Source organism: Haemaphysalis longicornis, unplaced genomic scaffold (assembly GCF_048455015.1).
Source record: "Haemaphysalis longicornis isolate Haplotype H1 unplaced genomic scaffold, Haemaphysalis longicornis Haplotype H1 scaffold_10, whole genome shotgun sequence".
NCBI classification, from domain to species: Eukaryota; Metazoa; Arthropoda; class Arachnida; order Ixodida; family Ixodidae; genus Haemaphysalis; species Haemaphysalis longicornis.
Window position 1 is genome coordinate 24651130 of NW_027526204.1, and position 16060 is coordinate 24667189.

The 16060-nt window shown below is 46.0% G+C and overlaps 2 protein-coding genes across 3 annotated transcripts in view; one reads left to right on the plus strand and one right to left on the minus strand.

Moving 5' to 3' along the window:
• Nucleotides 1-280: 280 nt before the first annotated feature.
• Nucleotides 281-4847, plus strand: LOC144158296 (uncharacterized). Its single transcript, XM_077689101.1, has 2 exons — nt 281-351; nt 723-4847. Exon 2 carries the CDS (start codon nt 1165-1167, stop codon nt 3481-3483), a length of 2319 nt encoding a protein of 772 aa, XP_077545227.1. The 5' UTR covers nt 281-351; nt 723-1164; the 3' UTR covers nt 3484-4847.
• A 6444-nt stretch (nt 4848-11291) lies between these two features.
• LOC144158302 (uncharacterized) overlaps nt 11292-16060 on the minus strand; it is a 141664-nt gene continuing 136895 nt past the window's right edge. The window contains exon 7 of one of the 2 annotated variants that reach the window (XM_077689110.1): nt 11292-15813. In XM_077689110.1, coding sequence (XP_077545236.1) covers nt 15066-15813 — 748 coding nt within the window. In that variant the 3' untranslated portion in view covers nt 11292-15065. The remainder of the gene's footprint in view (nt 15814-16060) is intronic. The other variant, XM_077689109.1, reaches the window with a different exon arrangement.

The following is a 16060-nucleotide window of genomic DNA, read 5'->3' on the forward strand; positions in this document are numbered from 1 at the left end:
AGTAACCATGGTAACGACGACGCTCCAAACCAAACCGCCGCCGTCAAAAATCGCGGACATTCCGGCGGCCAACCATGAAATGAGTGCTTCGCCTCGGACGAGGTCGGACTATGTCGTCATCGCAAGCCGCCGAGCCAACAAATAGTTCTGTCTCGTCGGGGTAATAACTTTTGTTAGCGTGAGCGAATATGCTTACTATTTTTGGACTTGTTTCTACAAGAACTATAGAGTAGATTTCTGACACAAACAAAAACACTTTGAAATCCATCTCAGGCCCCCTTTAATCCCGGTAATGCATTGTCCGTACCAAGGTCAACCGTTTCATCGGCGCGGCGACGTCTGGCAGAGGCGGTAAGTTTCATGCTTTCAAGTCAGCGGGAAAAATTCTACCAGCTACCCTTAAGAACAGAAAAAACAAAGACCGATTGCATGGGTCGAAAGCATTCATGCATGAGAAAGGGGGAAAAAAATCAAAGCAGAGAAGACACCTTTCCTCACATTTTCCAGCCCTCTCAGTTGTTTCGTTCCCAGAGCCGCGTGCGAAATATTGCCACGGCGTTAGCGTTTCCTAGTGGGCATATGCACGGATTGAACCCCACGGACAGCCAATTCATCCTTTCTGTTGGCACGCTGCATGGTGGAATCTAACGAGCTAGGGATGCCGAATTTTGGAACACGCCGGTTCTTCGCATTCATTAAGCGGAACATTGATTTCTACGCAGGTATCATCCTGCAACACCTCTTCAACCGGTTCAAGCGCTCCTACTGAACAGGGGGCTGCAGATGCTGGAAGCAGTGGAGTGCAAAGTCTAAATGAGCAGGCTGGCTCATCCATCTCTACGGGAGTGGACAGTGACGAGTTTTTGACCAGCACAGATGAGTTTGTGACCAGCACAGATGACTCAGATGCTGATGATTCAGATCTGCATTCCGACCACTTTGGAACAAGCAGTCCTGGCTCCGTGATGGTAAGTCTACCAAATACTTTGTCTAATGTTTGTGTTCAGCACTGAAGGTTGGGAAAATTTTTCGGGAATTTACCGAATCATGAAAGAAGAAAACGTGGTGCAAACTAGACGTGGGCGAGAAAAACAAGGTCGGCAACAAGTTTTGTTTACCTAATCAGTTCATAAACTTAATGGTGCACCGCATCGTTTTACTACCATGGTTACGCGTGCACACATACGTAAAAAGTTTGTAGCATTTCATTTTACTGATTCTTGTTCAGAAGAAAAGGCAGTTAAGTACAGTCACTGCACTGTGCTGCAGGATCCTCTTCATGACGAGGTGGACCTGTTCATGGACCCACAAGAGCCCGAAATGCAGCCCACCGAGGAAGATTCCGTCTACATGCGTGCTGAAAACATTGGAGAGCAGGATTCCACCAGGGAGCCAGGTGCTGAGGAAGAGATGCCTTTCTGTGACCTTTTTAAAGGTGCAATCAAAGAAAAGGTGGTGGTGTGTAAGGGGGATATGCTCCTTATGGTGTTGAAGTTTGCTTTAAAAAACAACCTAACTTTCTCAGCCTTGACAAGCATGATTGAGATGGTTAATTTGTTTTTTGAGAGACCGGTGCTTCCACAATCGAAGTATGCACTGGGGAAAGTTTTTTCGGAAACAGGCATTTCTATGACTTTTTATTTTTGCTGCGACAAATGTTTTACTGTGACACGTCAAGCTAAGCAAGGTTGCACTGTGCTGTGCCCAACATGCAGCCAGGCTCTGACTTCCAGTTCCGTGACTGATATGTCATTTTTCGTTCTGTTGGATCCTGCCCCTCAGCTGCAGAAGGCGCTTAAGGGGTGCAGCATTTTGGACCTCTCAAAACCTCTTGAACCAGTAAATGCAATATCAGATATTTGGGATGGAGAAATGTACCGAGAGTTCGTTGCATCAACAATGGATGCTGGGCACAAAATAAGCCTGACATTAAATGCTGATGGCACACCACTTTTTAAATCAAGTGGCACTGGAATATGGCCAATCCAGCTTTTAGTGAATGAACTGCCCGCTGAACAAAGAATGAACAAGCGTGTGCTATCTGCCCTCTGGTTTGGAAGAAAAAAACCAGAGATGGGCCTCTTCCAAGCTGCATTTGTCGAGTCTATGAATGACTTAAGCACGAATGGATTCATGCTCGAACATGAAGGGGAGAGGAAGCTCTTCAAAGCATTCTGTATTTGTTGCGCGGTAGATTCTGTAGCAAGAGCTCCAATGCAGGGCCTTACACAGTTCAATGGCTTCAATGGCTGCAATTGGTGCCTGCAAGTTGGGGAAAGCTTTGCTGGGGCTCTGAGGTACCCAGTACAAGAAGAAGAGCCTCCGGAGAGGTCAGAAGAGCAAATGGTTTCACACATGGAAATTGCCTTGGAGCAAGGAGAGCCTGAAAGTGGCGTCATGACTGTTTCACCACTTCTTAACGTGCCGCAATTTCACATAGTCTGGGGTTTTGTCCCGGACTACATGCATTGCATCATGTTGGGAGTAGCAAGACAATTCCTAAAAATGTGGCTGGGCAAGACCAGTTGCCCGCTATACATTGGGAAGTATGAAGATGACATAGGCCATAGACTAGTGGCAATCACTCCTCCCCGGGAAGTGAAGCGTATGCCGAGAATCGCTAAGGACAGGAGGTGGTGGAAGGCGAAAGAATACGAGAACTGGCTCCTCTACTATAGCGTGCCAGTACTCGAAGGCCTTTTGGACAGGGCTGGCTTTGCACACTGGGCATGTCTTGTTGAGGCCGTCCACATTCTGCTAAAGCGAGACATCAGTGCCTCGGACATAGCACGAGCCGAAGAGCTCCTTTTTGAGTTTCATGTTCGGGCCGAACACCTGTATGACAAGGTCTGCATGACGTTCAACATGCACCAGCTGCTGCACATAGTAAAGAGTGTGCGTCAATGGGGGCCATTGTGGGCCCATTCAGCCTATCCCTTTGAAGCAGGCAATGGAAAATTGAAAAGTGTTGTGAAGTCGGTCAAGGGTGTTCCTCACCAAATTTGCCGTACACTGCAAATCGAGAATGTTGTCGATAACCTGCTTCAAGTGACAACTGAGGAAAGAGCCCGTGACTACTGTGCTTCCCTTGACACTGTGGTGACACAGAAAACAAATGCTGTGGCAGGGGTTCGTTTTTTTGGAAGAGGTGTTCCATATTGTCCTCCTGACAATTATGTCAACCTCGAGAACTCTGTGCAGTATGCACGCATGCGTACTAAGGGAATGATGTTCACGACCCGCAAGTATGCTGTAGGGAAGAAAACTAACAGCTCTGCTGTTCAACTTGCTGATGGTTCCTATGCTGTCATTGAGAAGATCATCTGCCAGAGCAACATTAGGGGGTATGTTGTAGTGAAGCGCCTGAAGTGCACTCCTGTGAAGAACAGTCTTGTCACAATGACACATTTACTCAGGGTTGTAAAAGAAGCAGCTACATATGACTTCCTCCCAATTTCAGAAATTTCAAACATTTCTGTTTAAATCCAAGTGGACAAAAATGTTCACATTTCTCCTGTACCTAGCTCGCTCACCATGTGAGTTTCTTGCATGCTAATGCATTCATCAATGTAATGATAAATGCATGGTTAGAGTAGTGGCTTGTGGGGATCGATTCAGCACCCTGTATTTAATCTTTTTTATCTGTTTAACACCTCTTGAAATGGGCTGTGGAAAGTTCAGACCAACTTCTAAAATATTGTGCATTTGTTGTAGATTGATTGATTGTAGGGTTTAACGTGCCGGCACAAAGCAGATGATGAGGCGCTGTAGTGGATGGCTCCGGATTAATTTTGACCAGCTGGGGATCTTTAACATGTGCAAAAATCTCGTACACACGGGCTGTTTTGCTTTTCGCCTCCATCAGAAAAGCGGCCGCCACAGCCGGAAATTGAACCCGCGACCTCATGCTTAGCAGCACGTCTTAGCCACTGAGCCACCTTGGTGGGTGTGCATTTGTTGTATCTCTTTGTCATCTCTTCAGGCATGCTGCCTTGCTTGTATAAAGTTTTCGCTTGCATACCGTTTTTTTAATCAGCTTTAAAAGCCTTGTATATTGTACCTTTGATCCATTTAATTCGTGTCTCGGGAGAATGCGACACTAGCTGTGTAGTTTTTCGTATATCTTGCACCTACTTTCGTGGAGATTCATTTCTTGCGTTTCTTGTTTGTATCTTGCTTTTTGCTGATTGCATGATTTTGCACGAAACAATTTTGTCACTTATTTAGCACCCTTTGTTTGATATTCTGATCTGTTAAACATTTCTTAAGATGTGCTTCATCACCTGTATAAAATTTTATTTTAGTGTTCTATTTTTTAATTTGACTACCAAAACATTGTGTGCGTATTTTTATCTGTTCACGTGGAGTCTCTTCGGATGTGTGCATTGCCTCTATAAAGTTGATTGTGCTCATATTACTTGTATGCTATTTTTAATGTGGTTTAGAAAACCAGTTTAGTGATTCTTCTGTTCACTTCACATGCCGACAATATCGGCTATATAGTTTCTTTTGTGCATGTGTGCATACCTCGAACCTACTGTTATGGACACTAATTTGTACAATAATGGTGTTTAACGCACCGAAGCAACACCTGGGCTATGACGTGTGCTGTATTAGAGCGCTACAGATTCATTTAGAGCCCTTGAATTGTTAATGTGTGTTCTAATCTCAACACACGAGAATTGTTTTTCGCCTCGCATCAGGAAAACGGCCACCGGGGCAGGGATTGAGCCCGTATTGTAATGCTAAGCTGTACAATATGCCTTAGCCACAGAGCTGGCTGATATGTTTGTATGTATTGTCTTTTTTTATCACATGATTACGCACAAAATGGGTTTAGGAAATAAATTTTGATTTCCTCATAACTGCTTCTGGTCATTGATCATCAAGCATGCCTCAAAACAGCAAGCAGCCGTGATCTACATAAACACGAAACAGTTTTTATGTCTCGGAATAAGGCACAATGGGCCAGAGCTGCATAATGCAGTGATCAGTCTTTTTTATTAGCTATTGGTATTGGTAGCTGCCTTCCAATTGGGCCAGTTGGGTTTCTTCCCTACCAATTGGTTGATTTCTTCCACTTGGTGAAGACACCAATTGGGCTAATTGGTTTTCTTACCTTCCAAATGGTTGCTTTCTTCCAATTGGTGAAGATTCCAATTGGACCGTTTGGTATTACTCTCCACCAAATGGTTTCTGTCTTCCAAATGGAAAGACCACAATTGGGCCAATTGGTATTCTTCTCTGTCCCAAATGGATTTGGTTTTCCAAATGGGCATCCAGGCCAATTCCATTTAGCCCAATTGGGAAAGACTGTATCCATTTGGGCCAAATGGTAAGTTCAATTGTTTCCAATTGTTTTTTTCACCTGGGACGGAACTCAACAGAGCCAGCACGTACATTTTCCGCACGTGCTGTCCCGGCGCCGGTCCACGCAACCAACTACATCACATCCGGATTGTTGGATATGGCCACGACAAGCGAGCAAGACGCACGGCGCCCGAAATGCCCCATATGTGGCGAACGACCGCACACCAATTATACGGGAGTTTCCTAGCTAAAACGAGACGCACAGCGCCGAAGCGCACCAGAGGTGACAACGACATCCAACTCGAACCAGTGGAGCTGACCACGGCGAACGCAATGCACAGCGCACGGAACGCCGCCAAGCCAGCACACACGGAGGAAACTGCTATTCGCGACGTCCTCCCCTCCCACTGCTGCTATCCGAACTTGGCCAGTGGATGTTACAACCGCAGAAATCACCTGGCCACAAGCAACAAAAGACCCAGAGCCTAAAGCCAAAGAACCTAACCCTACCGGAACGTACGAGCTCCTCGACACCCACTGCTCCAGCCCGAGTCCAGCGGACGAACGGCATAACACTCGTGCAGGTAGGTCCGTCAACGAGCCACGACACGGCCAGCGCATGCGGCATGTCCGAGCCAGAACGAACAAGATCCCCGGCACCCGCGCTCCCACCGAGACTCACACGATAAACACCATTTCGTAGAAGAGGACGCAACCGCGAGCAAGTAGACTCGGGACGAACGGAGCTTGCTTGTATGGGAGAGATAGCGATTATAGCATTCTCGAAACAACGGGCAAAAGACGAGGGCTTGAGCGATGGCACGGACACGGCAAGAACGGCAACGAATGAACCCGATCCAGAGGAAGGCATAGAATGCCCTACGATGAAGCCACGCTTGTGACGCCAAGGAATGTGGGACCGAACGGACGGCACCAACTACGCCCGCTTCCCCACCACGTTTTCACTTCCTAAACAACCACGGCGACTGCGAGCACGAAGCCGCAGCGAATTTGACCGATCAGCCACGAAAACGTAATGCTACCGCACACTAAACGAGAAGCCAAACAGCTCCCTCACCATACGCAACGCACACGTCAATTCAAGCAACGTCCTCAACGCGCCGAAATATGCCATTCCTACACAGCGCAGCTCGCAACCGGGCAAACCGGACGTCTACGCCCCCACATGCATCAAGCATGCGACGAGCTACACGAGCACCATCGCCGACGGAAGAGGCGCGACTAACGCAATGCCGTAAACACTGTCAAGTTCCGGTCTGACAAAGTGAATGCCACGGCACACACGCAATAAAATAAAGCAGATTTGAAATTCACCGAAACTCAACGAGACGAACACCCTCTTAACGAAGTTTCTAGTATCCGGAATAACAAAAAACAAACGCCAGCATCGAGCATCTGTGAATAAGCAGACAGTGATCTGGATACGAAGGGACGTAAATCTACGGAAACGCTTCATTTTGCCTGGGGGCAGGCACAATGCAGATTTGGAGCACGATTAGGAGAGTATCAGCGCGCCCGTAAACGAAAACGGACGACAACAGCTACCACCCCAAGACACGCAGAAAACCGCAGTTTACGGCCACGGACGCACCGACAAGCCCCGAGCTCCCCTGAGCCCAGCCTGGCCCAGACTTCGTTGTTTTATTCCTGAGAACAAGAGGAGACGCCGGAGGCAGCGCGAGTGCTTACGTTCCGTTTCGCTCTCACACGTTCCGTTTCGCTCTCGCCTTCGCGCAGTAAGTCGCCCTACAACAGTGCACTGCGTCAGACGTTTTCTTCCTCTGTCCTGATCTATTGTAACCTGCGTTTTTCTAATCAATTAAACATTTTATTTTTTTCTATTTAGTATTTCATTCGAGATACGACCTAGCTAACAGTGCTGATAAGTTGATTATTCGTTATACAAATTGAGTACTCATGAGTACAGATTGAGTACTCATGAGTGCAGAATGAATAGTACTCATGATTGCAGAATGAGTAGTACTCATGATTGCAGAATGAGTAGTACTCATGAGCACAGATTGAGCACTCATGAGTACAGAGTGAGTACTCATGAGTACAGATTCAGTGCTCATGAGTACAGATTGAGTATGATTACAAATGAGTATTTGATGAGTGAGTACGAGTGATTTTGTGAACAGACGAGCTTTTTGAGTCTGAGTTTTATTGAGTACAGCGTGAATGAAAAAAATTGTGACTGAGTTTGAGTGAGTTCTTTCTGTTTTGCCGACCTATGCCAGAAAGTAAAAAGTCTCCGGTTTATCATTTTTTCCAAGAGCTCACGTAAACAGCTGGTCAGGGCAATAGGTCTGTGACTAGCAGCAAAATAGGGTTCTTTCCCTTCTTTTAGAAGAGGTACAACGATTGCCTCTTTCCATACTCTTGGAAAGCGGCCCTTCTGCCATATTTTGTTTAAAAGAGAGAGTATTATGTAGAGTGTGTCATTGTGTAAGTGCCTGATCATCTCATAGCTAACTCTGTCAGCTCCAGGGGCTGACTTACCACATGTGGACAGCGCAGTAATAAGTTCAGGCAACGTAAATGGGGCATTATATCCCTCATTTGAGCGTTTGTTCACACAAAGGGGCTGGCGCTCAGCTGCTTTCTTGTGCTGTAAAAATGTTCGTGTGTAATGGGTGGAACTGAACCAGTGTTCAAAATGTTTGCCGAGAGCGTCTGCTTGGTCTTTTATTGTATTACCCACACTACTTACAAGGGGAGTAGGATTGGTCTTGTAGCCTTTTAGTTTCTTTATTCTAGTCCATACTTTGTGAGAGTCTGTGTAAGAGTTGATAGACGATATAAACCTTGTCCAACTCTCGTTTTTTGCTAATTCGTGTGTTCGTCCGCTTTTCTTTGGCTTTTGCCCGTTTAAACTTGAGCAGGTGTCTGCCGTAGGATAGCGCTGTAAGAGTGCCCATGCTTTATTCTGTTCGGAACGTGCATGCTTGCACTCCTCATTCCACCATGGTCTAGGTTTGGGGAGGGTTTTAGGAGTGGTCTCTGGAATACTTTTTTGAGCACAGTCAAGAATATGTGCCGTAATAAGTGAACTTGCTGCTTCAACATCTAAATGACTTATTAGCGAAGGGGTTAGTCTGGAAAGTTCTTTGAATGTTTTCCAGTCAGCTGCATGTTGTTTAAAAGTTTGAAGTGAGTCGGTGTCTTTGGAGTTACTGCTTATAGCTAGTAGTCTCACGGGGAAATGGTCGCTGCCATAGGGGTTGTTAATTACTTTCCACTCCCAGGTGGGCAGTAAAATTGCTGAGCCAATTGCCAGGTCTATTGCAGAATATGTGTTGTGAGCCGTGTTGTAATATGTTGGATGTTTCTTGCTAAGATGCAACTTCCGGATAATGTGATGAACTTTTCAATAAGCCGCCCTCGTGCGTCAGCTTGCGCAGATCCCCAGATAGGGTTGTGGGCATTAAAATCCCCAGTTATTAGGTAGGGTTCAGGTAGCTCATTGATTAAGTCTTCGAATTCGATGCTGGATAGGCGATAGTCCAGTGGAATATAAAGAGAACACACTGTTATTAGTCTATCAAAAATTATGGCTCTAACGGCAACTGCTTCAAGTGAGGTTTGTGGCTGCAGGTGTTGACAAGCAACAGATTTTTGTACTATAATTGCCACGCGACCAGACGGCTGGTGGTAGTTCAGTCTGTCATTACGGAATATAGTGTATTGTGTTAAGAAGTTTGTCTGAGGTGGGAGTAGGTGTGTTTCTTGGAGGCACAGAATTTTTGTTTGTGATTTGAGTATATCACATATATCATCAAGGTTGTTTAACAGCCCCCTACAATTCCAGTGGATAATACTTTCAGCAGCCATAAATACTAAGAGAAGGGAAATACAGATCATGAGATGTTCTTTTTCCATTAAAAAAGCCATTAGAGGAGATGTGTTTCTGGGGCCCTTTGAATAGTTTACCTAGGTCGCCGAGTTAGTTCCCGGTGTAGTGACCTTGGGCGACTTCGATTTGTTTGATTTACCGTGGCCAGCGGAACTGCGGCGCTCCTGTTGAGTTTCAGGAGCAGGTGTACTTGGAGACATCCATGGCCTCATCCAAGGTTTCCGAAGGAGAAGTGTCAGTTTTGACACTGTGCCAGAGGCCGCAGCCGCAGCACTGGACATTCCTACAACAGCCGTGACCACAGGAGCAGCCTTCTGCTGTTTTGCAGGTGCCCAGGATGGAGCGAGATCATCACTCATCTGGACTGAGCTCGTGCTGGAGGCCTTGGGCGCAGCACTGGAGGCCTTTGGCGCAGCACTGGACCTCGCGCTGGGGGCCTTTGGCGCAGCACAGGTGGTCGAGCTGGGGGCCTTAGGCACAGCACTGGAGGAGGGTGTAGCAGCAGAAGCCACGGGAGCAACTTTCTGCTGCTGAACGAAGGGCTGTGGTGGGACCAGGTTGCACTGGGTGCCCGCAGCCACAAGACGACGCTCCACCCCCCGGCGAGCAGCGTCTGCGTAACTTCTGCCTGAAAGCAGGGCATGCTTCAGGCGTGCTTGTGCAAAGGTTAGGTTTTCGGTGACTCTGAGTTGAATTATTTCTTTTTCCTTTTTGAACGTGGGACATGGACGCGAGTACGCAGCGTGTGGTTCACCACAGTTTGGGCATTTCACTTGTTCTTTTTTGCACTCATCACTGGTGTGGTCAGCACGTGCGCAGTGAGCACAGGTGGGTTGGCCATGACAAGACTGAGTTCCATGGCCATACTTCTGGCACTTGAAACACCTTCGAGAACTAGGTATGTAAGGGCGTACTGGACAGGATATGAAGGCAGCATGGACGGATTCAGGAAGCGTTGGACGGTTGAAGGTCAGAACATGCTTAGTTCGAATTTCCTCACCTGCGCGACGCATGGTGATCCGCCGTACAGCCGTGACGCCCTGGTCCCTCAAGCAAATCCTCATCTGTCTCGTGAAGCAGCTCCCTCTCAGAGATCACGTCCTGTGTTGTATTCAGGCTACGATGTGGTGTGACCGTTACTGTGAGTTCAGCCAGGGTGTTCTGTTTTAGTAGGTTCTGACTTCGGTTCTTTTGTTGCACTTCTACCAGCAGATCACCAGAGGCTAGTTTCTTTGCTTGGTAATCCCGGCCAATAACGCTTTCAAGGCCCTTTGCAATGAGCAAGACAGATTTTTTAGCAAGTGGTGCATTTTCGTCTTCAGAGTGGATAACATGGTATGTTGTGAAAGTTTACCTTGGGAGACTGGTTTCAATTGTGTTACCTCGGTGCGGCCCCTTTTCGAAGGCTGATCAGTTTTTTGGGGGGTGATAGAAAAAGCCATGAGCATGGAATCAATTCGGCGGCAGAGCTGGTCACCCACCACCGAGCCCAACAAGGGAACGTGACGATAAAGTACACGCTAACCGTTACCCTGCTGCTATAACCCTATACTTGATACCAAGGTTGATATCCTTGCACAGGGTTAACCATTGCCGCCAGGAAAAATGTAGAGATCAGGAAGTAAGGAGACGACAGGACAGGGGTAGGAGAGGAGACAGGAAAGTGAAAGAGTGGAGAGAAAGAGGGGAAAAGGCGACTGGCTGATTCTCCCCGGGCGGGTCAGACCGGGGGGAAATGGCGTGTTGCCGCTGCTGGGGGGCCGTAAAGGTCATAAACAACCCCAACTTTGGCTCAGCCACCAGGTTTCCCTTTTCCCCGGACACGGCAAAGCCACACACAGCCGGGACGTGGGTGAGTAGAACCCACGTGCTCGGGTCCATGGTGTTGCAAGACACCAAGTGCCTACGGTAGTAGGCACCCCTGCGGTGCTCGGGACCATGGTGGCGCTGCTCACCAAAACACCTAGAGTAAACAAGGTGCCTCCTGCGGGGCTTCTTCAGAAAATAGGACACTCAATTTTTTATTCATTATTGATCGGCTCCGAATTGACAAATTGTTTCTATCCCATGTTAATGATGGGCAGATACTAATTGTGTGAAGTCATCGAAGGCACCATGCAAGTGGCAGTTATATAGTTTCATATTATTATACACTTACTGCCGACATTCACTCTTTCCTCCATGTTGATGATGGAGGACAGCTCTTTTGCAGATAGTGAACATTCCATTCTTAAAGATGTCTTTCCTGTCTGCATAAATTCCACTTGCACTCTGTCGTTTTCTGATGAGTCCGACCTATACGCTCTATGCATGCGGATGTTGAAACTCATCGATGAAAGAATAATTCCGTACATAAGCAGGTTCATTTGGTGAAACTCAAAATCGCCCTACGCTGGCGGAAAACTGGCTGAACGGCACTACGGCCCAATGATAAGAGAAAAATCGATAGAACACCCTACAAGTAGGGAAAAAATCGTACAGTTGGTAACACCTGCGTCAGGTAGAGGATGAATCTTCTTGGATACAATCAGCGTGAACTCAAACAAGGATGAAGAAAGTGCAACACAAGGACAGCCACTGGTCTAACTAAATTTTAATATTAACGGTAAATATAAACACTCAACACACACAATAAAATAAAAAGACACTACGCATGATCGAAACAAGTTTACAAAGGTCACGGTGATGACACTAGATATACACGTTACTGTCAAGGCATACACGTTACTGTCAATCTCTTTAGGATGAAGACACGCTTGTTTGGCTCACACTTATCACTTCGTGCTGTGGAATGCCTCCATGATTTTGCGGGTTGTTTGATCACAGTGCCTAAATACAATGTTAGTGGCAGGAAAATTAGGTTTACATACGTTGCGCTTAGCAGAATGCGAAGAAAGATGACATGATAGAGGGCCCTTCAATGACAATTCATATTCTTTCAAACGCACGTTGATACAGCGGCCAGTTTGTCCAACATAAGTTCGGCCACAGGGTAAAGGAATGCTGTACGCAACTCCTGTCGCGCAGGCAACATACCCGTTCTTGTGTTTAACACAACTGATGCCTTTCTTATCATTTCCCCACTCTATCTTTCTGTCAAGCCTGCCATAACACAATTTGTTGCGAGTCGTGATAGCCACTAGCACTCCATAGCGATGGCCCACTTTTTTTAGGATGTGCGTGATCGTATGAATGTGTGGGATGATGGCAACTTCTTTGGACTTTTGGGTGTCCTCTGGAAATCCCGGCAGCCACTTTGTTTTTAGGATTTTGAGAAGTTTTTCACATGACTATGACAAGAGGTCCTGTGGAAATCCTGCCTCCCTTAACCTTTCAACTTGCTGATTGAAACTGTCTGTCATCAAGTGTTGGCACAATTTTGAAACTGCTGAGCGAAAACATGACAAGGCAATAACGTTTTTAACAAGCTTGGAACAGCCCGATGAGTAGTTCATCAAAGGCTTGACCGATCATGGTGCATACATCCAGCAGACATGCTCCTTATTAAACCAAAATTACAAATCCAGATACGAGATGCCATTCTGTTTCGTTGTTTCAATCGTGAAATTGAGCTCCAGGCCACTTTGCTTAAAGGATGAATCGTCAGTACATACAGCGGGATGGCAGACGGACAATTCTCAAGCAATAGCAACTTTTCACAACACACTACATGTGTGCATAGTCTGCTTTCACTGATGACTAAGTTAAGTGCAAAACCAGTCACTTTTGTTGGGGTTATAAACGCATATATTTCAAAGAAATGTATGGAAGACAGAATGAAATAATGACAGTGCAAACCAGTGCACAGCATAGCTACGACCACAACACTAACAATCTCGACATTGGTACATACAAGTGTCGCAACAAACAATAAACAGACACCACTTCGGGAACACATGCACATGCTCGCTCTGAAAAATTCAGATCCAAATTTTTATCAATTTTCTCGTTTGAAGCTCCTATACATATTCATTTATGCCCTTGCTACTTTCGCCTAGTGGCTGGTGATTGAGAACCGCCTGTTTTGCTTTCACATATTTGAGGCTCCGGGTCAGAAACTTTCAGGCTAACTAAAAGAGTTCAACTTTAACTGCGGATGTCTCAGCCAGCAATGGAACGGAAGATAGGTGTAACTTGGTAGAGAAGAGAGCGGAGTGGGCAAGAGAAAAAACGCGTGTTAAGGACATATTAACAGAAATTAGGAAGAAATGAACGTGGGCAGGGCCTGTGATGCGGAGGCAAGATAACCGTTGGTCATTAAAAGTAACAGTGGATCCTACAGAAGGCAAGCGCGACAGGGGGTGGGAGAAATTTAGATGGGCAGATGAGATCAAGAAGTTTGCGGGGATAAATTGGTCGCAGTTAGCACATGAGGGGGATAATTGGAGGTATATAGGAGAGGTGAAGGCCCTGCAGTGGGCCTAGGCAGGCTTACGACGATTATGATTTCAGGCTCTATGCACCAGTTCTCGTCGTCACTTTGGCCCGGTGGCTGATGATTGAGGGTAGTCCCGTTTAATGCAACTTTCATCAGAGTGTGGAAGAATAAAAATCCCTTTTTTGTGTTCTTCTCCAGGCGCGAGCAAAATGCAGATTGTCTTAGCTGTACAAAATGCTGCAAGTCAGACGATTCATCCCAAAAGCGATGCATACAATACAGTAGCTGACAGATAAGTGAAGCATAGCTGAAATTGGTGGGAGATCACCGAGGAGCTGAGCATCAGGAGCAATACCGAGGGGAAATATTCAGGTTTTGAAGAAGACAAATGAACCGAGGAGGAAACAAACATCTAATAAATCACTGTTTTGAAAGACCAGTAGCACAATCAGTTCAACAAAGTGAAAGGAGCTGATTACCAGGACATTGCTTTATTTAGCATATGTACATCCAAGTATCGGTGGCTGATGTTTCAGAACCCCTTTTGGCTGTTTCTGGGCAAAACATTTCTGACACACAAAGATTATAGCGTGTTTACAATATGTCATCCCTTATCAAATATACATTTAAAACAATCAGTTTTTGACAAATGGTACAGGCATTAGATTTTTCTCCATGATGGAATCTTGCATGATATATCAAACATGCTTTTTGACATAGGTAGCAAATAGGTTTTCAAGAGAGTGAAATTGCTTGAGCAGAACAGTTGTTGCCAAATGGTAGTTGTCCCCTAAGTGCAACCATTTGAGACTAACAAAAAGCTTTGAGAATAAGCTCTCCCAATGTGGTGAACACACCCTGCAAAGGATAAAATCATTAACGCAATTACCCAAGTGACTTCCACGAGTGAAACTAGTTCGACGGATACTATAGACATAATGTCTGGCGTTAGTGCAGTACAAAGAAGTGTATTTTAGTAAGCTGATTCTCTCAATGGATACACATGGACGGGTTCCCCCTGAAGTGTAATTCTTCATGAGCAATCCACTCCCATTTCTATGTGTAAATCTGACAAAAGATGTAGAATTATGGCCTTTTCTGAGAGTGCACTCCTTCATGAGTGACCAAGCTGGACTGAGTAAAGCTCTTTTGAGAGGTTCTACCGACTGTTTTCAAGACAGTGGAGTCTTTCATGAGACAGGTGAACTTTGTGAGTAAAGCTTTTCTGAGAGATGACACACACAGAGTCCTTGATGAGAATGCAGTGTTTCATGGGTGACCAGGTGGGTTATTTTGAGTAAAGCTCTTCTGACAGCTGCTGCACACAAAAGGCCTCTCAACAGAGTGAAATTTTTCATGTTTAATCAGGTTGGGTCTTCGAGCAAAGCACTTCTGACAGGTGCTACCGCATACAGCCTTCTCGCCAGAGTGAAATCCTTTATGAACCACCAAGCTGGAACTATGTCTACAGCTCTTCTGACAGGTGCTACCAACAACCTTCTAACAAGAGTGCGATCTCCCATGAACAACGAGGTGCTTCCTTTGAGTAAAGCTCTTTTGACAGGTGCTACACACATACGGCCTCTCGCCAGAGTGCAATCTTTCATGATAAACCAGGCTAGCTCTCCGAGTAAAGGTCTTCTGACAGGTGCTGCACACATGCTGTTTCTCGACAGAGTGCAATCTTTCATGATCAACCAGGCTGTCTCTCCGAGCAAAGGTCTTCTGACAGGTGCTGCACACATACGGCCTCTCGCCAGAGTGCAATCTTTCATGAAGAACCAGGTGGTATCTTTGAGTAAAGCTCTTCTGACAGGTGCTGCACACATACGGCCTCACGCCAGAGTGCAATCTTTCATGAAGAACCAGGTGGCTTCTTCGAGTAAAGCTCGTCTGACAGATGCTGCACACATACGGCCTCTCGCCGGAGTGCAATTTCTCATGATTAACCAGGTGGCGTCTTAGAGTAAAGCTCTTCTGACAGGTGGTGCACACATACGGCCTCTTGCCAGAGTGCAATTTCTCATGATCAACCAGGTGGCGTCTTTGAGTAAAGCTCTTCCGACAGGTGGTGCACACATATAGCCTCGCCCCAGAGTGCACTCTCTGGTGGCTGCCCAGGTTGCATTTTTCAAGAAACCTTTTTTTGCGAACAGTGTAGGTGCAGCACATTTTTCTGGCACGCAATTTCACCTCACGAGGGGGATGGTTGCATTGCTGACAGGACTGGCAGGAATGAAGCTTCCCTCTGAAACAAAATTTTTTCACGGTTACTTAAAAAACTTCTAAGTTGGCAGAATAAGATACAAAAAAATGAAATATGGAATGAAGATATTGCAAGAATCAAGCAAACACAACCTTTGAGACCCACAGCAAAAGGTGTCAACCAAAAAATGCATTTATACAAACCTTTTACAATGTACACATCACAGTAAATTCAAGGTTTCTGCAAATTTTTTTTTTCACAGTTCTGAACAACTTCTGTCAAACATTGT

What these genes read in the sequence shown, in the direction of transcription:
- LOC144158296 (XM_077689101.1), top strand. Translation starts at nt 1,165, where the DNA reads ATGGTTACGCGTGCACACATACGTAAAAAGTTTGTAGCATTTCATTTT.